Consider the following 26,993-nt stretch of genomic DNA (forward strand, 5'->3'; position numbering starts at 1 on the left):
AAGATGGCGGATGACGAACAAAACGTGGCTGATGGGGTATCAGAAGAACAAACGTTAGAAACTTCGACCCCAAGTGACACTTATACTGTCGAAGGTAAGAGAACAAATGTTTGATCTCCATTCAATTGCTCCTAAAAGATGGAGCTCGCCAACTGAAAGAATATTTAGCAAACGACATAAATATAATATTGAAGCATACGATGGGGTTTCACCGGAACAAATCACAATGCAAATGCAGTATGAAAACAGATGTGTATTCTCTCCACTGGGGTGTAGGGGGTGCTCAGTTGACTAAGCATTAGGCCCTGTATAAATATAAGTATTGCAGACCACTACTGATATTACTGTGTGTGTTACTGCTAGCAAATTGTTCAATTCTTCCTTGACAATATCGTCATATGGCCCCTTGGGGGAGTAATTCCATTGCAACAATTACTACCTACCATATGGAATACAACAAGCCAATGTGGACATTGAAAAAATCCTGGTGCACACATTATTGCCTAGTACGATGTTGGCCATGTATCCTTAAATAAAACAACAAACTTTGTAACCGTGTTTATCTACTTTATTAACACTATTACCAAAGCAATAGAATGTTCCAAACCCATGGCATAAGAAAGTATATTATGCTTAGTGGTACAAACATGTACTCTAGTGCTGTCCGTGGCATCAAATCTTGATCTCTCTGAAGAGATGATTCTATACCACAGGTAAATCTATACTAGAAATCATGGCGGTCAGATAGTACTTTGGCAGCAGTGTGATTAACATAGAACTGACAAAGATCAAAAATTATGAAATAGTTCCGTGCACGAAAGTGAAATCCTGGTGGGAGTATTCAAAGATTTATAACATGTATTTTAACTATGTTTTGCATAAAAATACCATAATCTGGATTTCATCAGTGGTCAAGAATACCCTTTCTGTTAATCAAGGCTTTTTACACGTGGTTTGAGTTTCACTGTTGTTTGCTTATTTTGGGGTTAATTAAATTACGTGTGCACAATTTTGAATTTTAGAAAATATTTAAAAAAAATTGTCTCATCTGGGAACAAGTGACAGTCTGACGGTGAGTCAGTTTCATGGCCCAATTAAACTAATATAAATAGACAAAGTTGTCTTAATTACCTGTATGATGCACATGTAAGGGTAACTGTATAAAAATAATATAACACAATTTATTATGTGATTATAAGTAATTAGTTTAATTCATTTAATTGACCCTCTTTCTCCCTAGGGGTATTTGTTTTTACATAACTAAGTACAAGCATAGAGCTACACAAAATGTAGGGAGAAAGAGAAATAACTATGTGTTGTTTTGTTGATTTCAGTAGCATAGAGCTACACAAAATGTAGGGAGAAAGAGGAATAACTATGTGTTGTTTTGTTGATTTCAGTTCTACATGTTATAAAGGAAGCACAGCAGCAGCATGGATTACGACATGGTGACCATCAACGTTACAGGTACAGTAGTTTACTTACTGAAGTGTTCATTTTAACAACCCTTTATAGAGGTGTTGATTTGGTCCCACTTCTCTACTCTTGGCAGTGGAGACATGTCTCTAAATGTAGCCTACCACTCTGCACAGGATAGGCAGATCTAGATATCAAAAGATGTCAGACACGATTCATTAGACTACGTTAACTACTGTATAGTGGCGACTGTGTTCATCAATTTAGACATATCCTGATGGAGTTGATGTGCAATTTTTATTCAGGGTGTTCAGAAAGAATGAAATAGTTTGTTCAGATACAACAAGAAGGCATTGACCTACCTACGATTTTACTCAGTGTCAAAAAAGTACAGTACGTTTTCTATCAGTATCTTCAAGTTCACATGTCTATTTCATTCGTAAGAGTTGACTGTAAAACTGAAAGTAACAGAGCTACTGTAAGGTTGCAAGAATCAAGTGTTGGCCATGATTGAGACAATTTGCAAAAAGAACCAACTTTTCTATGGTAAAAGTACTTTAGCAAGAAAGTAAATCATGTGAAAGTATGTCGATAAATCATCCCTACGTTTATATATCCTAGGTGACCCAGTTTTGAAATCATAAAGAAGTGAGGCTAGGCCATCACTTAAACAGAACTGGAAACATGGAAACATCAGTAATAGTTAACCCTTGTTTTATCTTAACTATTGTTGTTTTCTGTAGGAGCTACTGTACTCGGAGACTGCGAAGGATACGGAAATCAGTCAAGTTTGTCCTTGGACATAGAAACAAATTTCAAAATAAAAAGATACGTGAAGAAATAATGTCTGATTACAAGTAAGTAAATGATAGTGTTGGAAATGAAACATAACAAAATAAAACTGGATCCAACATTTTTTGATAATTACAGTTAGGTGAAAGAATGTGAGTGACATCGTACTACTGAGTTTAGATTTGTTCGCAGTATTCACAGCTATTGTCACCTTAGTAGACAATACAATGACAAAGGAAGCTAGAAAGAGAGACTTCTTCAGTTTTCAAGTTTGTACATTTAAAATATGTTGTCATGTACCTCTGTAGTGTTCATTACTACATATACAATAATGTACTTTCATATGATATGTATGTATTTATAAACAAATTATAGTGATTGTCCCCATCTATTGTTCACTTGTAAGCATTGTGTATAACAAAAGTAAGAATGTATTGTTAGTTAGATTTCATTCTTGGACACTAGAAGCCCATCACATATCCATTATACTATAGTATTATTGCAAGGACTTTGAATCTTTATATACATATTGTCATACTTTTTCGATTCATGGGGATGGGGGGGGGGGGGGGGATGACAGCGGTCGAGGCAGCCCAGACACAGGATTGCGATAAATACCTAGCTTATATACTTATTCAAATAATAGAATAGTCTCTGTCTACCCCATGTCTTCTTAAAAGAAACTTCATCTCACTGTTTCTGACTTGCCCCTTTAAAGTGATTGTTTGTTGTATGAAGTAATGTTTTCACAAAGTAAAATCTCAAGGTTGTGTTTTGTGTTATGTTAGGTTTTCACAAAGTAAAATGGCAAGGTTGTGGTTTGTGTTATGTTATGTTTTCACTTACTAAAACGATATGGTTGTGTTTTGTGTTATGGTAGGTTTCACAGTGTTAACACCACAAATTGGATTTAAAGTGACTAGATACGCAGATTCTAAATGTATTAAAGTATAAGATGAAAGACACAATGTCATTAAGATTTCAGTAAAATGATGTTCTTTTACCATTTGTATGTTTTATCAGGTTTCTACATATACCACTGTTCAGTGCTGAGAGAGCATGGAGCTATGCCATGCAACTCAAACAGGAAGCCAACACAGAACCAAGGAAGAAATTCCATTTAATGAGGAGACTTAGAAAAGCTGTCAAATACACAGAAGATTTAGAGACTTTATGTAGCAGTGTTAAATGTGATGCAAGGTCCAAACTAGAAGCCCAGGTAAATCAGATTATATACATCTTAGACAAGCCTACTTTTAGAGTGATTGGAGTAATGGATAACATGACCTTTGACCTATATATACAACTAATTTGATTGGCTGTTGCTTTGTTAAAATGACCTCTGACCATTATACTTGTACTTGATTGGTTTGCTGTGTGAAACTATTTTTCAAGTTATTACTATGATGCTGATGCTTGGTTTTCTGTCTGTGAAAACAAAAACTTTTTTCACAAGTGTTTTCCATGTGAAATCTAAAACCAAATTCAGTGATGATTGTCAATGAAATATGTTAGATTTATTTTTAGTGAATAATATTGCTCTCTGCTTATTTTGCTTTCAGGCATACAAAGCATGGATGAAGGGATCACTACATTTTGAGTCTGGTGAATGGGAGAAAGCAATAGAATTGTTTAGTACTGCAAAGTAAGTTATCATCTGCAAGGTATGTCGTGACGTGGCGCCCTCACACATCGGTCAAGGGAGGATGCCGGTGAGGGCAGAGCAACGCGATGTATCTTACAGTCAAAGCAAGTGACAGTTTTAGTAAGAATTTAATGAAAAATATCACAATTTTCTTCAAACTATTACAGTCACTGTAAAATTGTTAGATCTCAATTTTAATTAAGCCTTAGATTTGTGATGTCGTGACGTGGCGCCCTCACACATCGATCAAGGGAGGATGCCGGTGAGGGCAGAGCAACGCGATGTATCTTACAGTCAAAGCAAGTGACAGTTTTAGTAAGAATTTAATGAAAAATATCACAATTTTCTTCAAACTATTACAGTCACTGTAAAATTGTTAGATCTCAATTTTAATTAAGCCTTAGATTTGTAAATTTATGAGAAACATAGTGGAGAAGCATTGCTTTACATGATTGGAATATCAAATGGTTAGGTCACCAGAATTATGACAAAAATACCTAGGAATGCAGAATTATGAAATCTGTCCCCCCAAAAATTATGTGTATGACCTTGAAAGTTTATCTTGGAAAAATCTCAGTTTCACATTTTCCATGGTCTTAGTTTGTAGTTGCTATGGTCTTACTGTATGGTTGCTATGTAGGCTTCATGGTCATAGACTTGTTTAGTTGATTTGAGTTTACCGTTGGTGCTGTATTGATGTTATAGGACCATCTATGAGAAATTAGCTGGAGCTCTTGATGATGAACAACAGGTCTTGTATAGACAAAGAGTAGAAGAAATAGCACCAAATATACGATATTGTGCGTATAATATTGGAGATGAAAGTGCCATAAATGACCTTGTACAAATGAGGTTGAAGTCAGGAGCTACTGGAGATTTGTCTTCCAATCTCGATGTGAGTATACACCTCATCACTTCCAGCAGTTTCCATGACAACAACTTTCATAATTATGCATCAAATGTAAAACACAGTCTTGGATGGAAATGTGACAGTAATACATAGTCTATCGGAGCATCACCCCTGAAATCTGACAGTAATACATACATAGTCTATCGGAGCATCACCCCTGACTATTTTAGGTCCATTGAAAGTCATGATATAGTCTAATTTTGAATTCCATTGTTGTGTGGCAAGCTGTTATTATTGCTGTACACAAATATTTCTGAAAATTAGAAACAAAGAAACTATTTTAGTTTGATTGTCAATGGTTTGTTAGATTTTGACTTTTTAATATATACTTCAGCATCACTTGAAATCGCAACAATTTTAATTTCTCTCTTATCATATTCCGGTCTTTTGTGTTTTTATTTATCTTTTTCTTCTATTTGAGATAAACATCTTTGTTTTTATTTCTCAGACTTTGATTCAACAAACCCGAGAGAAACAAGCTGCAACTCTAAGTGAGGTCACCTGGAGAGGGCGCAATGTAGGGGTCAAACAGGAGGTTGTGCGAGTGTTTTTACTGAATGTGCAAGAAAGTGAAGATGAGATGAGTACAGCAGCAGATATAGAAAGCAAAGTGTCAATTTATGATAGTTTACTCATGGAATGTCGAGATGCACTACAAGTACTACGGGACGAGCTTAAGACAGATCCAGTATGTATTTGCTATATCAATTATTAAAAATATTAAATCAGTCTTACATTTGACAATGGCCAACAAATGTAGTAAAACAGAAAAAAATTGTAAGATTTAAAAGGAAAAAAATTACACATGTTGGTATCTTTACGTAAACAGTTTGCCATTTTTTCACTAGTATTGTCAATGTTAAAAGACATTATCAAGATAGAAGAATCACGAGTACCAGGCATTGTTGTGACTTTCATTAAATGTGTATGTTGTTTGGTTCTTTGTTTTCCTCTGTATTTCTTAGAAATTTCAACTACACTATGTCACGAAATACAAAAGTGAAGTACAACAAAGTATTTTTTCAAAGGTTTAGATTTCACTTCCCCCAAAATGAACAAAGTTCGTTTATTAGAGTTTGTATGACATAGTGCAATTGTCCAAAGGAGATCTACTGATAGTGTATTTAACGTTATGTGTCTTTTCATTGTTTTTTTTAGAAACTCAAAGCTCAAAAAGCAGACGGTAAAGTCAGTAGTGTTGAATATTTGCATTCCTATGTTACCTACATCAAACTAACTAAAACTATAGAAAGAAACATGTTGATGGCAGAGAGTATGAAGGAGAATTTACAAACTGGTGAAGTTCAGGAAGGAAAGAGGCATACCAAACCACAGGATTTGATTCGACTGTATGACATCATTATCCAGGTACGACATCATCAATGTGCTTCTATGAATAGGTCATTTGCATGAAGCTAACATATCGACTTCATCCATCAAGACATGCATGTAAATAAACCCATTGCTGGATTAAAAAAACATGACATCATTCATGTATGAGGGATACCTTGTAAAGTCACTGTTTGCGTTGCCAAGAAAGGCCTGTATGCCACTTCTACCTAAGTTTTGTTCAATTCTAGAGTTTTGATCAATGAAAGCTGTGTATGTATAAGTGAAAGTGAAAGAAACCAACTCATTTTATCTCATTATATAAGGATAAATTTCCATATATTTGACAGAATTTGACAGACATTCCACAACTGCCAGGACTAGAAGATGATGACTCATTGAAAGAAGATATTGACAATCAAATAATAGTATACAAGGCATTCAGGTAAGTGTTAGAATTAACCAGAAAAGAAAGTCTGAAGTTAAATTTGCATGGTAATCATGATATATTGCTAATATGGGGACAATGGAGAGACCTGATAGTTAGAAGACACATCGTCTAAAAAGAAAGTTGACTCAGCACTATTTAGTGTGGTACTTATAAACCTGTTTTGTCAACGTATCTCTTACAACCCAAACTCCTAATGTCATGTCTTTTATTTTGCTTGATTTCCAAAGGGTAAACATACTCAGTGATTTTGCTAAGGTTGGGGAACCCTGGTAACAGAAAGCTGAGAGGGGTAAAAATGGCAGTGTTTCCCCATAGAGTCTATGTTAATTTGGTTTGGGAACCCAGGTAGATTTTACCTACTTACTGCCCTTAGCAAAAACACTGATACAATTCACAGCATGTTCAATGTACACAGAAGTTAGGGTCACCTCACTGTGTTTTGTCCACTGTTCAAAGACCTACTGCTAAAGGCCCATAATTCAATCCCAGGTTATCACATTAGTGCTATCAATGGATCCATACAGATTGCGTAGTAGCTTTCTTTTGTTCAGGACCAATTTATTCTAGACTTCAGTCAGAAAACTTTCCACACCTAAATTTTAATGTACCTGGTCATAATGAATTAGAAATGATAGTCAGTTGAAATAGACAGAATAGTCAATTTTTCTTCAGAAGGTTGATATGACCGAGATATGGGTTTGTGGACTGAGGTTGTACAGCGGAAGGGCCTGGTGTTAGAAAGGCCCGTAAGACGTACTACCAAGGTCCGCAAAACCCTTATCTGGGCTGTAAAGGTTTTATCATATACAGTATACGGAAACATTCATTTGAATCATATGATTGCATAATTTAATTATGAAACATCATTTTGTATGCAAAAACAAAGATTGTTTGCACTCTCCATTGAATTACATAGGAAGTAATACTGGGTATATGATAAAACAAGACAGGCTTTTGACGTCCTTCCAGATTTATGGCAGTGATTTGTCTTGTTAGCATCCCCATCCCATTGACTCTCATTATCCAAAACTTAAAAATCATAATTGAAGAATAACATTCTTTTATAATTGAAGTATAACATGTCGGTGGCCGAGCGGTTAGCTCGTACGCCTCTTACCTCTGCAGCCTGGGTTTGAACCCGCCTGGTATCGACTGGGTTTGATTAAATTTACCACGTTGTAAGTAAGAAGAGTGTCGTTCAGTTTGACTCTACCGAACAATGCAGGTTTTCGCCAGGTACTCCGGTTTCCTCCTGCATTAACACTGAACTTTCCTCCTGTTATTGGGCAATGCCTGTTTGATGGTTAATAAATAAATAAATAAATAAATGAATAAATTCAACCTCAGACAAACAAATTTGTTAGTTGTATGAAGTTCACCAGATTCACAAGTACAACAAGAAATTAACAACCCAATACTTAACAAGAAGTATCATTTGCCATGCTATGTCACACTATGCCATACAAGGTGTTAGAAACAGTATCCAGTGTATAGATTTGGAACTTCTTTACTGCAGTTGTACGAAAATACATTTATAAATTAATGGCATCGGCTGTTTAAGAAAAGTGGCTAAGCCACCCGACTAAGCCTTCTCATGAGCACATCTGTGTGGTGTGGGCGGCTACTTCCCAGTCTGAGGTTATTGACTCTGTCGTGATAAAATAAAGTGTGGGAAGTTTGTCTGTTTACTGTTATTTAGATCATTATCACAACTGTGAGGTGACTGTCTGTGCCATGACCTTGTATAACACAGCAGGGTCATGACCTTTGACACTAGGGTCACAACTTGTGATACTAGGGTGATGACTTTTGTAACTACTCAATAAATCATAATGAATAACTGTAGGAGTGTACTTTTACTGATTATGACACAAAGTTCAAAAATGTTTAAAATGTGAATATTTTTGGCACAACGCTGTAGGATAAGGTTTAGATGAGAACATGAGAAGAAAAGGCATAGTTGAACAATAATTGGAAAAAGTTGAAAAACTGGATCCAAAATAAACCTGTCAAATTCTCTGTAAAGTACTCTAAGATTTTGCAAAATGAATTGAAGACTGCCAAATCACTGTTTTCCCAGTTTTTACTCGGAGTACGAAACAAGTGTTATGAAAAATTGTTGACTTTGTTACTGCAGTGTCATTTGATAAACACTTTGCTGTTCACCAAAAAATGTGTTTTCCGGTAACTTTAGTCATCACTGAAACATGAGGAGGGGGTTGACCTTTGACCCATGACCTTTCAAATTTATGTATCATAAAGTGTGATTAATAGAGTACAAAGGTCAAAAGCATAAAATTTATACTAAGTGATTTTAGAGATTTATAGATGGTACTGTGTTGGACACATGTTTTGGATTAAATTTTGCATTGGTGGATTATTCCTTTGTGTCTGACATGAGATTCTTCTCTTTTCCTCCTTCACCAGATGTTTCTATGTAGCACAGTCATTTACTGTAGCCAAGAAATGGGTGGAGGCATCAGCATTATATGAGAGAGTTTTATTCTATGGTGATATAGCTGAAGACCAGTTGAAGATGTCTTCGAGTAAATCATCAAATAACAAGGTGAGAATTGGACAATAAACCATATTGCATGGCTTAATTATATAAGAGAAAAATGTTGAAAATCATAAAAAGATAACTGAAAAAATATAGTCATCTTTCGAAATTGGATTTGGCTTGATATTATTGTCATATTTGAAATCTGTTTTATTAAAAAAAGTATGATGCAAAAATGTAAATGCCTATCAACTGAATGTCATCTTCATTTAAAAAGTAACCACAGATCAGTGTTTGGAAAATTTGAAATTAGAGGGATAAGTTATTATATACATACTGCACTGTAAGAATTGATATATGTCTTCTATAAAGAATAATATTTCTGAGTCCCCTGTTTTCTTTATATTGCCATATCATTGAACTCATTACAATACAGGAAAAAATGATTTCCATCCCTTCCATATTCTGCCAAGGTAGAATCTGACAAACTTGTATCATTATTTGGGACATGATACCCAATACAGTAGTAACAGATGTTGGGAGGAATAATTGTCGGTGTCAAATTTGCAAAAGGATGTCACAAAGTCACACTTTGTTTTGATTGCTTTTCAACTCTGTCACCAAGCAACTGTCACCACATCATTAGTCAGCCTGAAGGAAATATCCAGGATAGAAGGTGAAACTGTTGCCACACATAGCAACCGCAAGTCTGCTAGCCTTTAGTTACTTCATTATCAACTTCATCTCAGGATGCCTGAGAACATTGATAAATATTTCTCTTCATTACCTTTTCAGGAACTTGAAAAGAAATTAGAAGATCTTATAAAATTAGTCAAAGGTTTGAAGTACTCAGTGCATGCATCAGCTATATTAGGTAAGTGAAGCAAATCACTGTCTCCCTGTGGCATGGTTAGAATTAGCAGTTCGTAGGTCATGGGTTTGAATTTCTGTGACGACCCCAAACTCCAAGGGTGAGTGCCTACGGACTTGATGAATATGCTGTATCACTTGGCTGTGTCTCATCACAAGATAAGTGTGAATTTTGGGGGGAACTCAAACAGTCAGAAGCAATTACTCACAAGGTCCCTGCAGGTGCTATGTCTTGCTGGACCTGGGTGACTACGAGACTGTGGACTGACTGGGAAAGCCTTGACAGTTTCACAGTGATCAGTGACATGATAAAGAGTGTGCAACATAGCCCTGTTATGTAGTTCCAAACCTGAATGGAGTTCTGTAGAATTGTGTGTATGTGTCAGTATAAAAAAAGTTGCTGGGCGCAATTCCCAGCATTAAAATTAAAAAAATAAAGAGTAAAGTATATTTGACCAAAATAAATATCTTTCATATTCAGCATACTGTACACTGACTTTGTTACTTCTAGATGTTTCATGTGTGTATTGCTTTGAGATGTATCTGATGTGTACTTTGTTGAATGAATGCTGCTGATGTTTAGTAGTTTTACAGAGAAAATTGATTTTGTCATTTGATAAGAAATTTTAATGCTCATATTCTGATATCTGCTACAGATTTCTTCAGTTGAACATTGAGAACAATCATCTTCACAAATCTGTAAAAATTAAAAAATATTGTTTCAACAGATGTATTTTGTTTCAATTAGATGTATGAGAAGTACATTTGTAAGTGTACTTTCAATAAGTGAATGTAGCTGACAAAAATCCTAGTATTGGGACTTTTCTGCTCATAATCTTGTAAATGGATCACTCAGGCATTTCTACTGAAATGCCAACATCAGATTAGGTTTAAAATTCAAGTGTATAAAATAGTTGTCTAGTAGAGACACAGAAAAACTTGGTCCTGGATAACAAAAGAATGATCCTATGTCATCCTTGTGGCTCCACTGATGAGGTAGCTCTAATGCAAGAACCTAGGATTGAATCATGGGTCTTTAATGACATTCAGCTGTAATGAGACATACAATTTAATCTTTCAGTCAGTTCTAATCTTTGTGTTTCCTTTTGTTTCAGACACCGAAGACATCACCACAGAAGTGTCCCAACTCAGCATTTCAAATAACAAACCTTTGGTTGATAGGTTAGAGGAATATAGAGAAGATCCTTCATTGTATAGTCGTCATGCCAACCTAGTAACATTTCCCCCTGAGTTCCAACCTGTACCAAGTAAACCATTATTCTTTGATATTGCCTTCAATCACGTTGATTTCCCATCACTGGAAGATAAAGTTGAACAGAAGAAGGCAGCCAGTGGCGGTATTACTGGCTTTGTTAAAGGATGGCTATGGGGTGGCAAGAAGTGATGTGCATGCCAAAAGTTCTTTTGCTTCACTCTCTCTCTCTTTCTCTCTGATCTGTGTAATCATAAACACTATAAAAACTGGAAGATGTGAAATGCACAGTTTTTAGTTTGCTGAACCATGTCAGTGATTGAACTACATTTTATTTGTCACTGCTACTACTGGTACTCTTGTTGAATAGGACACTCTATCAGTATGATTTCAAATGACTGTGACCTTTGACTCAAGATGGCTGCTTGTAGGGCATCCTTCTTCCAGAAAATGAATCACTACCTTTCTAAACAGTGTACAACAAATTACAATTGAGAAACTGTATAGCTATGTACTGTGTAGAGATACTACAGTGGCAGGGTAGGTTTCGACAATCCAAGACAAGTCACACACTAAAACCAACATTCGTCAACAGATAACCACTATTCAAAACATGTGACCTTACAGACACAGGAGCCTGATAAATATCGGGTACAATTTTCAAGTTTGTGTTTGGAACAGAACTTTAATTTTGATAATGGATTACCAACACATGAATTTTCATTTAAAACCAACATTGTATAACACATTTTGACATTCTATGAATGATGATGATAACACTCACAGTCGGTCAGTGTTTCTAATAGCTTATCACATGTGTGGAGACGTGCACAATTTCTAGGCTTATCAGCTGTGAAAGAATGGATCAATGTATGGGAAGACCCATGCAGTTTTTTATTATTTTTGTAGACTTTGTGTACATTATTGTCAACTTGTAGTGTTTACACTATCTCTGTTTACACTGTGGTTAGATTACCATCACCAAGGCATTGCTACCATGCATTGGTTGATTTACTACATGCTGTAAAAGTTTTAATTATCTTGTCTTTTCTTGTTGAAACTACTCTTGCCTCGGGGTCATATCAATGATGTGGCATTTCAAGACCCTTAGGGTATAGGCACATAGTAAATTTTGAACTGATTACTTTGAAGAGATTGAACCCACATTACCCATCATAGGGAAAGTAAGACTGAATGTTTGTATTTCTAAAGCCTAGATTTCAGGCGAATGGGGATTTTGAATTTTTGATTTCCCTGTCTCTTGATGGAGAAATAAGGAATTCAAAACCACCATTCACAAGGATTCCAGACTAATATTTCCAACAAGAACACAGAAATGTTGGCTTACTTTATCAGCAGTCTTGCTGAGACTATGAAATGTATTATTTGGTATGAAGCATCAACCAAACCTACAAAATTCTTTCTTCATTCAGTTGTAAACTTGATTAGAAATCTCTTTCTTTATTGCTGTACAAAACTGTGCAAGTGAAAGGTGACAATAAATTGACTCTTTTTTTTTTTAAGACTGATTACAGATATATATAATGATGTACACTCACCTACAGTGAGGGTCTATCATAAAAATAGTTATTTTACTCTCAATGATTAAATGCTATAGTCTTCTTTCTTTGTTCACCTACGCTATCAATTGTAAGAGATTTCCATTTGATATTTTGTAGAAGAACTATAACCCCCACCAGTAAAATCATCAATTCTGAGATCAAGTAAGAATGGTTCCTTTCTCGTCATGTTCAAATTGATGGAAATACCATAATAAATCTCCAGAATGCAGTTGTGTCTCTGTCATTTTTGTTATCCAAACACATTTTCCTGGTTGTCTGTACTTCAAAAGAACTCCCTTAATATACTCAAGATCATTGAAATACCGTCAACATTTCCAACAAAAATAGTGGACTTGGTATCTGGTGAATAGCGCCCCCTAGTGGGCATGTAGTGAAATAGGTGCAAGAAACTTGTGTAAATCATAGCATAGCTGAGTAATGAAATTACATGTGATATTTTGTTCTTTTTCTGATGGGCTGTGCACTGAAGGACATTTTATGTTTGACTAAATGTCTAATGAAAGAATAATACAATAACTTAAAATGCACCACTATTTCAAGTAATATTGCTGGGGGGGGGGGGGGGGCTGTTCAATAATGAGCCTGGAGGAATTATGTATTCTATAGACTAAGATACGTCTTGTCACTTCCCTCTCATTAGCCTGATCTATCTATGACGGCTTAACTAACATGTGAGGGCGCCCTGTCATGATGTAACTGACAAGACTGTGCATATTGTACTGTGTAAATATAATCTGTTCCCAAATATACTGTCACAGTGTTGTTTCTCAACTCAAAGTTATGAATAAATTGTTCTTCTCTTTAATTTGCACTAGTGATGCAGCTGAGAAACTTAATAAATTTGTTTCATGTAGGTGATCGTAATTTCATGCAAAGAAATAAGTACCATATGTAATGGTGTACTTACTATATCTCCTGTGTACAAAGCAAACTAATTTCGAAAGATGAGAGCAACCTGTCCATTTTGGATTTTTTTATTGTTGACAAAGTTATCACAGTGCTGCTCAGTGTTTGAACTCATCAAGTAGGTATAGTTTTCCCAAGGTCTATAAAGTAGTTGAGTCTATGTATTTGCTTGTCATGCACATTTCTTGCTATTGTATCATTATTTCTGTGGAGAGCATGAAGCTCAGTCTTTTCAAAACAATAGTATACCTCAGAGATGCAAATAATGAACAGCACGTTCTTCCAGTGTCAGTGAGAAGTCAAGATTTTATGATTTTTTACAAAGAGAATAAACCTATCTAAGTATATTTAATTTCAGTTATTATTAGAAATAAAGAATTTTCTGAAACTGAAAGTCACATTGTTCTCAAAATTTATTTGTCACTTTTCTGGGTGTAAAGAACAAAATTACAGTGCACAACTATAAAACAAATATCTTCATCTTCTGGAGTTCTACATACAGAATCCTATCGTGTCCGTAGAGGGCGCAAAGTCGCAAAGCATGCTGGGTTTGTGTCCATGTCTGTTCGTCCTATCAAAATGTCTGTCAGGGTCACGGCGGCCAAACCTGTTATCGCCAATATTTCGGTGAGAATTTAACTTTCTTTTAAAATTTCTGACGATTTATATTATTCGCAATGTTTATTTCGAACTGGCTCGTTCTCGATGTAATACTTTTTTCACAAGCGCCGCATGAAGGAAAAGCCGGTTGGTTCGTTAGCTCACGTACACGCGATCGTGGCCTCCAATAACTTTCATCGGTTAGTGTTACACAAACGTTGGCCAACCAAAGTATTTCATGGTGACACTGATATTTTTTACATACTTGTCTGTCAGTGTGTTTGTTGATACTCTAAGAGCCTTACCAGTGTAATCGACAGTGAATTGTTATCGATATAAACTGCTCTTGGGAAGTAGTCAGTCCTTCCATGAGGTCAAATACTAAATAGTACATACATCACGACATACACACGTAACGTTTAAACAATACCATGCGTGGAAATATAACGTTGATTATTATCAAAATCACATTTTCTTCGAGCAGACCCGTTCTAAAGTTGTGACTGTAACCAGTAAAGTAGAAAAAATTGGATATGTGAAGTTATTTGTATATGAAATTGTTTCATAAGTATTTATGCATTGACCCAGTTCACTGGTGGTATTACTCTCCATGACATGGAGGTACAGGTAGATTCACAGTCTGTTCAGAACATTCTTTATGCAGTAGTGTAAGACCACTTTTTCTTACCATTTGTCTTTGCTTTGTTGTGAACAGAGGCGGCATTTTGCTGCTTGGCCAGCTTTTGCTAGAAAGAAGCAAGAAATTGTAGAACTTGAAAAGGAAGATGTCAAGGTATGTTGATATTTCAAAAAGTCTAAGGATTTGTCCAGAGTGTTCATGTTTATCTTGTGAAATACTAGTTTGGTTTATAAATCACTTATTTCAAATGGTTGCAATTTATTTAACTTTGAAAATGTATCAGATCTAAATAAATGGTGAGCCCTGTAGTAGTGTAAAAAAAATTGAAGCATATTTCTCTCTCAAAATTATGTATTAATTACTTCTTTTATCACATGATTTTATGCCATAATTACTTTTGATGTAAATAATTGTCAAAGTCAGTTGATTGGCTTTGAAATGGTGAATAAATTCATTGGAGTCTCAAGGTGCCATGAAGGCTTTTTGTTAGTGAATAACGATTATGTCTTTCTTATCCTCAGATCACAAAACTTCCCAATGGTTTAACGGTAGCGTCATTAGAAAATAACTCTCCTGTATCCAAAGTTGGGTTCATTGTCAATGCTGGTAGTCGGTATGAAGACAGTAATAACCTTGGTATTACTCACTACCTCAGATCATGTGCTCATCTGGTAAGTTTTGTGGACTGGCTGTACATTAGATAGGGATTTATATTCAAGCTAGGCAGTTAGGAGAATGTAGAACAGGGGACTGGCTGTACATTAGATACACATTTGCATTCAAGCTAGGCAGTTGAGGGAATGTAGAACAGTGGACTGAATGTACAATATACACATTTGTATTCAAGTTAGGGAGTTAGGGGAATGTAGATCAGGGGACTGACTGTACATTAGATAGAGATTTGTATTCAAGCTAGGCAGTTAGGGGAATGTAGAACAGTGGACTGAATGTACAATATACACATTTGTATTCAAGCTAGGTAGTTAGGGGAATGTAGAACAGGGGACTGACTGTACATTAGATACACATTTGTATTCAAGCTAGGCAGTTAGGGGAATGTAGAACATGGGACTGACTGTACATTAGATAGAGATTTGTATTCAAGCTAGGTAGTTAGGGGAATGTAGAACAGGGGACTGACTGTACATTAGATACACATTTGTATTCAAGCTAGGTAGTTAGGGGAATGTAGAACAGGGGACTGACTGTACATTAGATACACATTTGTATTCAAGCTAGGGAGTTAGGGGAATGTAGAACAGGGGACTGGTTGTACATTAGATACACATTTGTATTCAAGCTAGGGAGTTAGGGGAATGTAGAACAGGGGACTGGTTGTACATTAAATAGAGATTTGTATTCTAGCTAGGGAGTTAGGGGAATGTAGAACAGTGGACTGACTGTACAGTAGATATAGATTTATATTCAAGCTAGGCAGATAGGGGAATGTAGAACAGGGGACTGACTTTACATTAGATACACATTTGTGTTCAAGCTAGGGAGTTAGGGGAATGTAGAACAGGGGACTGACTGTACATTAGATACACATTTGTGTTCAAGCTAGGGAGTTAGGGATAGGTTTTGGTTAGCAATAGAAACACGGTTAGACTCCATAGCATGATTTGTATCATCTGCAGTGAGTGAACACTGCTTTACATGTTTCCTGTTTTATCTCTCCAAAGTTGGTTCCCAGACAGTAAGATGTAGCACTTAGTTGTTTTTTTACAAAACCGTCAAAATTTATGCAAGACATAGGCACAGTATTGAGTAAAGATTCCAAGCAATATACTCACACTATTTTCCACCAGTTCATGTTGTCATGTTTTTTCCTTTTTTCCTTTCTTTCATTGTAATTTATGTGTCCTCAAATTGAACTCTACATCACTGAAATGACACCCTCCATGTTTATGTTGTTGATAGCAGTCAGTCCACAGTGCATATTGGTGCTTCCACAAACAATCCCAAAGCAATGTATATTTTAGAAGAGTGTGATGGAAAGCTATTTCATGATCAGTTCAAAATGTATTACATGTCAAAAGTGGATTCATTAGATTATTTCACAAATTACATGACACATGAGCTAAGCAGAATTTTATATGATTGCCTTTTCTGACAATAGCAAAAATATTGAATGATGTTTTGGTTTTGGTATCTCTTTGTAGACAACACAAGGACACACTACATTTGCTATTACAAGAGGGATTGAACGACTTGGTGGAAGCTTAGAAGTGACAACAACCAGAGAACATGCCATCTATTCAGTTCAAACACTTAGAGATCGCTTGTAAGTTGAAGTCAATTTACTCAGCAAGTGTTTAATACCATATAAAATATGTCTTCAGCAATGCTATTATAATCGCTATCATCATTCATAGTTGTTGTAAAATGCCACTTTTCACAACAACTCTGTAGAAACAAGAAGGTATATAAATCTACTGTATTACTAATTAGAGATTACTGATACATGCCACCCCCCTCAGAGGAAAAAATGATCATAAGTGTATCATTTTTATGGTAATGACAAAAATTGGTGCCATTACAGTGACAAAATCAATGTTTCTCTTCAAAGATAAATGTGAATTTCGTTTTATTTCTTCTTCAAAAAGTATGTCATGTGAAAGAAAAAATTATGATATTCATGTATTGTTTGTTTTGTTTGCTACAGGTCCACCGCTGTGGATTATGTGAGTAATGTTGTGATCTCTCCATCATTTAAACGATGGGAAGTGTCTCGCAATGTACCCAGAATAGAGATTGATACAGCTATAGCCAGAAATGAACCCCAACAAGGTAGGTTTGTAGTACCATCACTGTAGACTAACATCACTGGGTAGACTATTGCCACAGTGTATTATCACTCCGAATGCCATCAAACTGATTCTCTCACTCATGTATCTCCATATTTGAACTGAGATAAGCACACAGTATGCACACTTGCTATACAGGAAAACAGACATTGTCAGAGGGGATGTAAATGTCATTCTGTGCCAAAGCCACGGGGTGGGAATGGGTACCGGTACTCGGTGTGAGGTTAGACTAGTGGCAGTGAGTTAATCACTCATTGTTTTTACTGACGACACTACTGTACGATTGAGGTGAACATATCACTAATTTAGTAACTACATGTATCCATTTCTTGTTTTCAGATTTGATAGAACGTATACATGCAGCAGCTTTCAGGAATTCACTGGGTCAATCCTTATACTGTCCAGATTATAACATAGGTAAAATCACATCAGCTATGCTGACTGAGTTTGTGCAGAAAAAGTATACTGCTGGTAACATGGCATTAGTTGGCCTTGGTAAGTATTTATCATCTACTGTACTTTCATCTTTAACAAATGTACAGACATGTAAAAAATTGTTTATCACTTATGTGTCCTTTTGATTATTGTTTAATATATCAGTGATTTCTGATTTATTTTTACCTTGCTTTGCACTCTGAATAATTGACAAACATTGATTAAAAGTTGTCAGTAATGCCTTCTTGAAGGACATTCATCAACAAGAAAGTATAGCCTTGTCATTTAGCTGTCTATCTTCTCACTATGCATACAATTTTCTTTATTAACAAATGAGCTTTGTAGAATGAACGTATGGACACCAGTACCATACATGCATGCATACACACATACACACACACACACACACACACACACACACACACATATACATACATACATACATACATACATACATACATACATACATACATACATACATACATACATACATACATACATACATACATACATACATACATACATACATACATACATAGGTTCTTTTGAAATATTTTGTCAAAGTTGATGGGGCTGGGGAGAGGAGCACTTTGCTTAACAGGTTCAAAAGTATGACAACAAGGGATAAATTTGAATTTTTTTTTGTTTTTTGTATAGGTGTTGACCATGCCAACCTTGTAGAGTATGGCCAGAAACTAGAACTAGCAATGGGATCTTCCGAAAAGGTTGCTGCAAAATATGCTGGAGGTAGGTTGAATCTAATCATCATATTTGCATTTTCATTTGGTTGTTCACAAGTAGCTAAGAATAAGATGTAAATGATTGTGGTAGATATGAATACATACCAGAATTCTTATTACCATAATGCTGTGTACTCTATACAGGAAATTTTTGTTAAAGAGTTATTTTGATTTCACTTATTTCACAGGAAAACTAATGAACACAATATATTTAGTATAAGAATTACTAGTAGTCTAGTAATTCATAAAAAAATCGTCATGAGAACTAGCCAAAAGCTGAAAGTCACAAACTTTTCTAGTAGCGAAAATATCTTGGTTTACAGTATTTGCCTTGGTGCAATAACCAGTGCAACAATTTGTGTACTTTCATAATAGAATGAATTGTATGTGGCCAACATTGAACTTGATGTACCTACCTCTATGCGTCATTCTCAAATAAGCATATAACCCTGTTGTTGTCACTACCTAGGTGAACATAACAGATGTGAGAATGGAGAGCCTCTAACTCATGTCATTGTGGCCACTGAGGGCGTCTCACTGGGAAGCAAAGATCTTGTTGCATCTGGAGTTTTACAGTCTTACCTCAATGGTTCACCAAATATCAAACGTGGAACATCACTGTCTACGTCTAAGTTGAACCAAGCTGTTGCCAAAGCTACACAATTACCTTTTGCTGTAAGTCAGTGTCGGTTTCTTTATTTAATAGTGTTGGTTTCATGATATATTGATATGTACAGCTTTTTGTAATGAGTTATTTGCAGGTACTATCTGCCTTGGAGCAGCATGTGCTCTTAGACTACTAAAAGACAGACATTTTTTATCTGTGTTAAAATGATAAAAAAAGGTTTTTGTATGAGTCATCTCATTAAAGAGCAGGGACATTGTTGGGTGTCAATGACACATCAAATTGTCTTTATAGAGGGCACACTGGTCACCACAGAGTAAGAGAAATCCAAATGTTCATGTGCTATGAGAAATTGCTTGGAGTCAGTGGTTCATCAATTGGCTGAGAGAGCACACTGCTTGTGAGTCACCAAGTAGTGGGGGATAGGGGAACACAAAATGTTGGTTGCCACATGAAACTGATGTGTGTCATTTGTGAATCAAATTGACTTAGAGGACTCACTGTCTGAGAGATACTAAACTGTTCAACCCCTACCGGTACATGATATTTGTTTATTTATGTTGTTTTTATTATTTATTTATTTCAGGCAAATTGTATCAACATTAACTATACTGATTCTGGACTGTTTGGTGTCTATGCAGTTACACAGGCAGATCAAGTGGACTCGGTTAGTAATATTGTTGTCATGTATTCAGACTATGTCTTTGTACTATGTTCATATATCAATAGACGTTAGATTTTACGAAATGTAGAAGTGAGTGAGTTAGGGAGATGGAAGGTGGGTTCAGGGAAGTAAGAAGAATTCTTGGAAGCTAGGTTGTTCAACAAGGTGGGTACAAGGAAACAATGAATTTCTAGGGAAGAAAAGATGGGTTCAACAAGTGGGTTAAGGAAACAAAGTAGGTTTAAGAGAAGCAAGTTGGGTTAGGTGTAGCAAGGCAGGTTTGATGGGAGCAAAGTGGGTTAGGGGTAGCAAGGTAGGCATGGGTAAGGGTAAGAAAGGTGGCTTCAAGGAAGCAGTGTCAGTCTAAGGTAACTATGGTTGTGTGTAGAAAGAAGTTAAGAAGTAATTGTATGTATAACTCTATAAATAAGGAGACAGCAAATTCCCAAGTCATAACATACTATATTTATTGTAGGACAGTTTCTACAACATCAGTGATCATGTTACCAAATACAACAATGACTCTTTTATCAGTAATCGACTTGGCAACATTCTCAACATGTCATTCCTTTTGCTAAGTACAAACATTCTAGTCTTTTTATCTGAAAGGTGTAACAACCATAATTCCAAAACTGTACTATATCTATTCCTAGGTTGTCAAGGCTATGCTAGCCACAGCTGGTGCAGCAGCCAAGGGTGTTGACAGCCAGGACCTCCTACGTGCCAAGTAAGTTTGAGTCTTTGTAATTAGACTATGTTAGTAGAATCATTGAAATCCATAAACTGACAAAGTGACTTTTCTCAGGTTATACTTATAGTAGTCCAGTTCCCATACAGTATTGGTACCATTAAATGTCCATTCACTCACAATGCCACAGTTGGCATCCAGACTAGGGTTACAGATGCCATGAAATCTTTTCCCTACCATATCCCAAATTATATGACTATTGCTGTCTACAACACTAGACTCTTCGCTGTAATACATTACCACTACCACCACATTCATTGATGGATTTGATATTTGCTAATATGACTGTATAATAGAATATTTTCAATTGAATACATCATTCTGTCATTATTATGGACATATCAGTAGAGAAGTATACAACATGTATTACTTTGATATAGGTCACAATAAACTCAAAGCTCTGTCACCAAACTTACGTTTCCTTAAGGCTTAGAGCTTTGCTATGTTCCAACCAATCTTATTTCATACAAAGAGTTGCTAAACCTGTACTTGTATGACTTTTTAAATCACCAAGATAAACCAAAAAAGTATATCATATACCAAACTGAAATGTAGGTTTGACTACTTCTACGTAAGTCTATTTTTCCAGTCTTTTCAATTTTCTTTACATGATTTACTTTCAGGAACCAATTCAAGGCAAGTTTATTGATGTCCAATGAGAATCTGGATAACAGCTTTGAAGACTTGGCTCTACAAGCCATCAACACTGGTAGTTATGTATCACCTGCAGAAGTTGCACAACAGATTGATGCTGTCACAGCTGAGGATGTCGCTAATGTAAGTCTATAGTTCAAATGGGTACCTTGAAGGACAATTTTTTTTACATGAAGGATTAATCACCACCACTAGGCAGCACCGATCGTGGGCTTATTGTATTATTGCTAATTGTTGCAGGTTTTCAAATTAGCAGTAATCCATGGCACTTAGACTGCCAAACATTGTATGTAGCTTGACTACCAAAGTGGTAAGGTAGTAGTTTGTCAGACCAATGGAACACAATAGAAAACTAGCTGAAACAGTTCACATGGCTAAATCTGAATACCAAGCATAGAAGTTAATTTCGGGCCAATGTATGTGGCATTCCGTGATCTAATGATTTCACTGAATGGATAGCACCCCCCATCTCTACAGTTACAACTTATAGAATATATTGCAGACTGCATTTATTACTCATTGTATAAAATCCAAACAAGTTACATTTAACAGAAATATTTTTTTGTCTTTCACAGCTTGCAAAGCGGTTATTCAGTAAGAAGTCCAGCATGGCTGCTGTGGGCAATCTTATCAATACACCCTATCTAGAACAACTTCTTTGAAACCTAAGACTGCTGTGTATTATGTAATTAAATTGAATTGCATCATTGCTAACTGTTGATGACATTCTGTGTTCTAACGATTTACACTAAATCGATATTTTCCCCAAAGACTTTGCGATGTATTTGTTTTCCTTTCTATAAATGTAAATTGTGTGAGTTTTCCCAATGATTACTGCTTTCTAACCCTTTGTTGTCTCATTCTGGGTGCTAGTAGAAATGCAATTCTCACCAGCAACCATACACCGAGTGGACAAAAAATACTAAGGCACAACTGAAAACTCATCTCTTGTTTTGCAATTCAGCAAATGCAAGCTTGAAACCAGCAACAAGTTTTTTTTTTTTTGAACAAGCAAGAATGCATCACCATGTTCATTTCTTTGTGAACAGAAATCATATCTTTTTGTCAATTTCATTTACGATACTGTCTACAAAGTATAGCAAGTATCAAAGTACAGAAGTGAACCTGGTGAAGCTTTCTTTCCTGAAAAAAAAACAAAGAAAATCTATCAAGATAAAAGTATGCAAAACTGATACATTCAACTGCCTATATTTATCATTTCATCTGTTCAACAATTACAACCAAATCAGCAAAACAAAATAATGTCATTTAATCTTAGTCCAGGACCAACCCCTCTTGTTTATACCATTGTAGTGCCCAGAATGTACTAATCTAGCGGTCAGAGATGTAATGCTTTGAGTACCAAGAGTGGTTTTCTGATGACTCATAGCTATCTTCACTGGTAACCCTGTGGTATGGTAGGGGTCAGCAGATAATAGTGTGCTGATACAACATTCGTGTCACAAGTTGTTATACTCAACTTATCACACTTTATAATTATATCAAATAAAATATACAGTTTATGAGACCAAGAATGCGTGTGGTTATGTTTATTAAGAAATGGACTGCAAGAGATGTGGCAGTTTACAGAAAACCAGAATAGTTGTGTTGTGTTGCATTCCATTCTGTTGCATTTTTTGGGATGAGGTGTTTGACGTGCATGCAGGAAGATTTATTTGGTCAGCAATGTATTCTTGGTAGCACTTACAAAATCGTGGCTCAAATTTGCTGGCATGATGAAACATGCATAAAGACAACAGAAAAAGTCCACAAAAAGCAGTTTGTTCTAACTACAGAACCCAAATATCAAATTGTAGACCCCATTGATCTGCTACCGTGGTGCCTCCTTGCGTAAACGACTCATACAGTAATATTCCAATGTTGGATTTAGTTTTAGCACAAGATAACAAATCACAAATGTGTCATATAAAATAATTTCTTTTTAAAGCGATTTCATAAAGATCGGAGAGGAGAGTGCATGTGTATGTGTGTGCTAGTGAATTTCTCGTTCATTGCAGTGAGCCATTTCAACTAGCACATAGTATAACGCCCTCAGTGTTCAATTGTGACACTTTTTTCGTCATCCTTAATCTGTGCCTTGCTGTCAATCTGTACAGATTATCTTAAATCTCCATTATGTCGTATTCTAACAAGGATATAAATGAATATCCGGGAACGGTTTAGATTGATACGTGATTGTGTCTGCAATCTATTCCAAAATAAACTGCATAGCAGAATAATCATGATAATGCCCACAGCTGACTGAAAAACAACAATCCTGAATTGAACTTTGATCAATCATGCATCACCGATTCAGTTGTTGAGAAAGGTACATACCAATGATGCATAGTACAGGTACTCACTCCTAAACAGGGAAATAGCAATATGAGGTCCATGAATTAATGCAATCAATTGTTATCATTACCTCTATCTCTACATAATAAGACTTGAAACAGCTCGGTGACACCTGTTGGATTCACATTTCACCCGGTTATTGAATTTTCAACCTTATTTTGAATTTTTAATCTTTTTAGCACACTGATAGCAAAATAGTGGTCAAGGTTTTTGAGTTCCTGTGGTCGATATTACGTTTTGTCGTTTGTATGTCATACGCTGCATGTGATGATAGCGTCACACAATGTATACATTATTTCTTTTACATGACATCCATGTCACCTGTCCACGTCACAGTGTTTACCCTGGTTTGATTGAGTCTCTACTTCATTCACCCTATTCATACGTGCGAACCTCCTTTCAGAGAACATATGTGCACATATTAAACCGTTTATGCTAATCGGGGGAAAACTACATGTACTAGTATATAGTAAAGCCACGACGACAGTGAGGATAATTTGTGCCACTATACGCCTCGTGTACCAGGCACTGCGTTTATTTCGGATCAGAATCACATGAGTGTGACGAAGTTCACAATAATGGACAAGACCGTTTCCAAAATGTTGAAGATAGGTTGTACAAAGATCGAGAAAATATCTGACAACATGTACACACAGGATTTTGATTTTGATAATTTTAAGGGTAAGTGATGGAATGCAATGGTATTGCTTCTTACTTTTTTTTTTCATTTTTCATTTTAAAAAAAATGAATGTGAAACATATGGTATTTACCCCGGGGATATAAAATCTTTTCAATGCAACCTTTTTATGAGAACGGTCATTAAAACGTTAAAAAGTCGGACATGCAGAGATTTCGCGATACACCATCAAAATAAACAAAATTACGTGGATAGAAAAAATTGTCAATATTTGATTAGAACAATTCATGCGAACCAATAAGATCAAAGGTTGCATGGTGTGATGGAATGCATTACACTAATCCCAACTCGGGTTTTATAGTGTTGCAATTTTAGAGAAATTATCAGGCATATGCCTTTTTTGTTCCAGTAAAATACACATGTAAACAGACTTTAAATGAAGGGTTAATTCCGAACTGTACATTTGTCATCACTTTTTATTTGACAGAACATTTTATCAGGTCTTAATTTGTGATTACCACGTTCCCAGTGCGACGTCGTGTATGCCTAGAATGTTAAAATCTTATAATCTCCCATGGGAATAAAACGCCCCCCCCCCCAACAAAAAAAACAACAACAAAAAACACTGTTGTTGTTGATCATACATATCTTTGACAATATTGTTACGTGAATAGATAGAGGATTTGGTGAGCGAGGCTTGTAAGCGAAGTTGTTTTTTGCGTTTAATCACGGTGCGCCTTGATGCCGCGGGCCGTAAAGTGCCTTGTGGTTTCACGACAACAACTATGACAACTATATATGTATATTATTGCCTTCTGATTGGTCAATTCTGAATGGTCTAACTATTCGCCATTAAGATTTCACTACACAACACCCTTAGTATCGAAGTTTAAACATATTTATATCTGAAATATGATTAAAATTTGATGTGGGAATACGATTCGATCATTTTATTTTATTTTATTAAATACCTCCGGTAGTGAGCGCCTTTCCCTATGTAAATAAATGGCAGTATAATAGTGAAAGAAACATACTCGATATAAATATAGCAATTGAGCCGTATTCATACATCAGTTTGATTTGCCTTCCTCCAATCCACTCCAGTTACATGTATCGCTGTGCATGTATATGTCGGAGAAGGGGTTTCTATATGATACAGAACGCAACTTGTCAGCAGAGTATTTGTCCCGTACTAAAGCGGCATTTATCGCTTTGTGTGAGGAACAAATGCCAATATCGACAAATTTACGAAACTATACTTACGCATATTGACAATGATAATTTTTAATCACTAGGGCTATTAGTACTATAGTATTCTTGAGAACTTTGGTGTCTTCGTACACCGAAATAATATTTGATTACATTTTTACGGAACAATTTTCATCTGGCTTTATTTTTTATTAAGAGCTAAAAAACGCGACTGCAAGAGTGAAGAAATCTTGTGATGTCCGGGGTTCAAATTTGTGGTACGCATTGGTCAATCAATACATTCAGGAAGTATTCAGTTGTCACTGTCATCTACAATACATGTTCAATGAGAGTGATTAAGCCTGCTAACACACTTTCACTTCCACTGGGAGAGAAAGTAGTTCATGATAAATAACCAAAAAAATTTCTATGTTGTCCATGTATATGAATACTAATAAAATAAAAACATTTGACATATCAGACTGATTGTAAGACGCTGTTCGAATATTAAGAAAAGCCCCCGTTCTCGTTAGGCTTTTACGTATATACTATAAGTCTCCGCAGACCACTGAGTGAAGCGTTTGTTGTATTAAACTAATTTGCATATGTAGTATGGCTTGCTGACACGAAAGTAGGTAAGGACGGCCTACGCGGAAGTCCGTCCAAATTTTCTTCGTATACGTCATAAAAACACTCGTTTACAATGGCTTTACGACGGGCCTTCCATGGGAAGACACAAGCAAACTACACTGCGGGTGACAAAGTGTACGGTAAGTGTCAAATTCATGTTATAATCCCGTATTTGACGACGGAGGGACGAGGCAGGTCGACAACCAACCTGTATTCACGTCTTAGGATTTGCCAGGAAAGATGCATAATATATTCGCAGTTTCTTGAAATAAAGAATTTACGATAATGTTATGTGTTGATAAAAATCACTGTAGACAGGGAACTAGCCCACCTGGTGACTGATTATGCCCAGTATTGAACTGTGACGTATAACGCACATGATATTTCACAGGCTGTCTCTCGATCGTGTTCGGTACATGTTGATGTTTGAACGTTAGCGAGTGGTAATAGCTTTCTGGTACTCGTCTCGCGGTACTGTAAACATGAGTCTTTCTATTCCGAGGAAATTACCGGCAACTGGTCTTCAAATACCTTGTCCTGGAATGATTCCAGTACAAAATTTCAGAGCACGTAAGCTTTATATATTTTTTGTACCATTTGGAACCGTGTGTCGTGTAACTGCCGGTGTAAGCGATGCTGCGATACACCGGTTCA

General features: G+C 36.0%; 3 protein-coding genes across 3 annotated transcripts in view; all 3 read left to right on the forward strand.

The window, feature by feature from the left end:
• LOC144435052 (signal recognition particle subunit SRP68-like) lies at positions 1-12,980 on the forward strand. Its single transcript, XM_078123593.1, has 12 exons — positions 1-94; positions 1,401-1,467; positions 2,160-2,273; positions 3,232-3,427; positions 3,771-3,853; positions 4,559-4,748; positions 5,212-5,451; positions 5,922-6,131; positions 6,443-6,537; positions 8,971-9,109; positions 9,839-9,917; positions 11,029-12,980. Exons 1-12 carry the CDS (start codon positions 4-6, stop codon positions 11,316-11,318), a joined length of 1,794 nt encoding a protein of 597 aa, XP_077979719.1. The 5' UTR covers positions 1-3; the 3' UTR covers positions 11,319-12,980.
• Positions 12,981-14,174: 1,194 nt separating this feature from the next.
• Positions 14,175-23,052, forward strand: LOC144435310 (cytochrome b-c1 complex subunit 2, mitochondrial-like). The gene is made up of 12 exons (XM_078123904.1): positions 14,175-14,242; positions 14,931-15,008; positions 15,377-15,526; positions 17,018-17,139; positions 17,521-17,645; positions 18,002-18,157; positions 18,755-18,844; positions 19,307-19,512; positions 20,049-20,129; positions 20,780-20,853; positions 21,498-21,651; positions 22,104-23,052. Exons 1-12 carry the CDS (start codon positions 14,195-14,197, stop codon positions 22,188-22,190), a joined length of 1,371 nt encoding a protein of 456 aa, XP_077980030.1. The 5' UTR covers positions 14,175-14,194; the 3' UTR covers positions 22,191-23,052.
• A 3,692-nt stretch (positions 23,053-26,744) lies between these two features.
• LOC144435031 (small G protein signaling modulator 3 homolog) overlaps positions 26,745-26,993 on the forward strand; it is a 59,615-nt gene continuing 59,366 nt past the window's right edge. Inside the window, exon 1 of the mRNA XM_078123570.1 lies at positions 26,745-26,909. Within this exon, the coding sequence (XP_077979696.1) occupies positions 26,822-26,909 (88 nt within the window). The 5' untranslated portion in view covers positions 26,745-26,821. The remainder of the gene's footprint in view (positions 26,910-26,993) is intronic.

This window comes from Glandiceps talaboti, chromosome 5, assembly GCF_964340395.1.
Source record: "Glandiceps talaboti chromosome 5, keGlaTala1.1, whole genome shotgun sequence".
Taxonomy (NCBI): Eukaryota; Metazoa; Hemichordata; class Enteropneusta; family Spengelidae; genus Glandiceps; species Glandiceps talaboti.

What these genes read in the sequence shown, in the direction of transcription:
- LOC144435052 (XM_078123593.1), top strand. Translation starts at nt 4, where the DNA reads ATGGCGGATGACGAACAAAACGTGGCTGATGGGGTATCAGAAGAACAA. An exon ending in GAAATAATGTCTGATTACAA is followed by an intron (nt 2,274 to 3,231) that starts GTAAGTAAATGA and finishes ATGTTTTATCAG; the next exon opens with GTTTCTACATATACCACTGT. An exon ending in GGTCCAAACTAGAAGCCCAG is followed by an intron (nt 3,428 to 3,770) that starts GTAAATCAGATT and finishes TTTTGCTTTCAG; the next exon opens with GCATACAAAGCATGGATGAA.
- LOC144435310 (XM_078123904.1), top strand. Translation starts at nt 14,195, where the DNA reads ATGTCTGTCAGGGTCACGGCGGCCAAACCTGTTATCGCCAATATTTCG. An exon ending in AGGCAGATCAAGTGGACTCG is followed by an intron (nt 20,130 to 20,779) that starts GTTAGTAATATT and finishes ATCTATTCCTAG; the next exon opens with GTTGTCAAGGCTATGCTAGC. An exon ending in CAGCTGAGGATGTCGCTAAT is followed by an intron (nt 21,652 to 22,103) that starts GTAAGTCTATAG and finishes TGTCTTTCACAG; the next exon opens with CTTGCAAAGCGGTTATTCAG.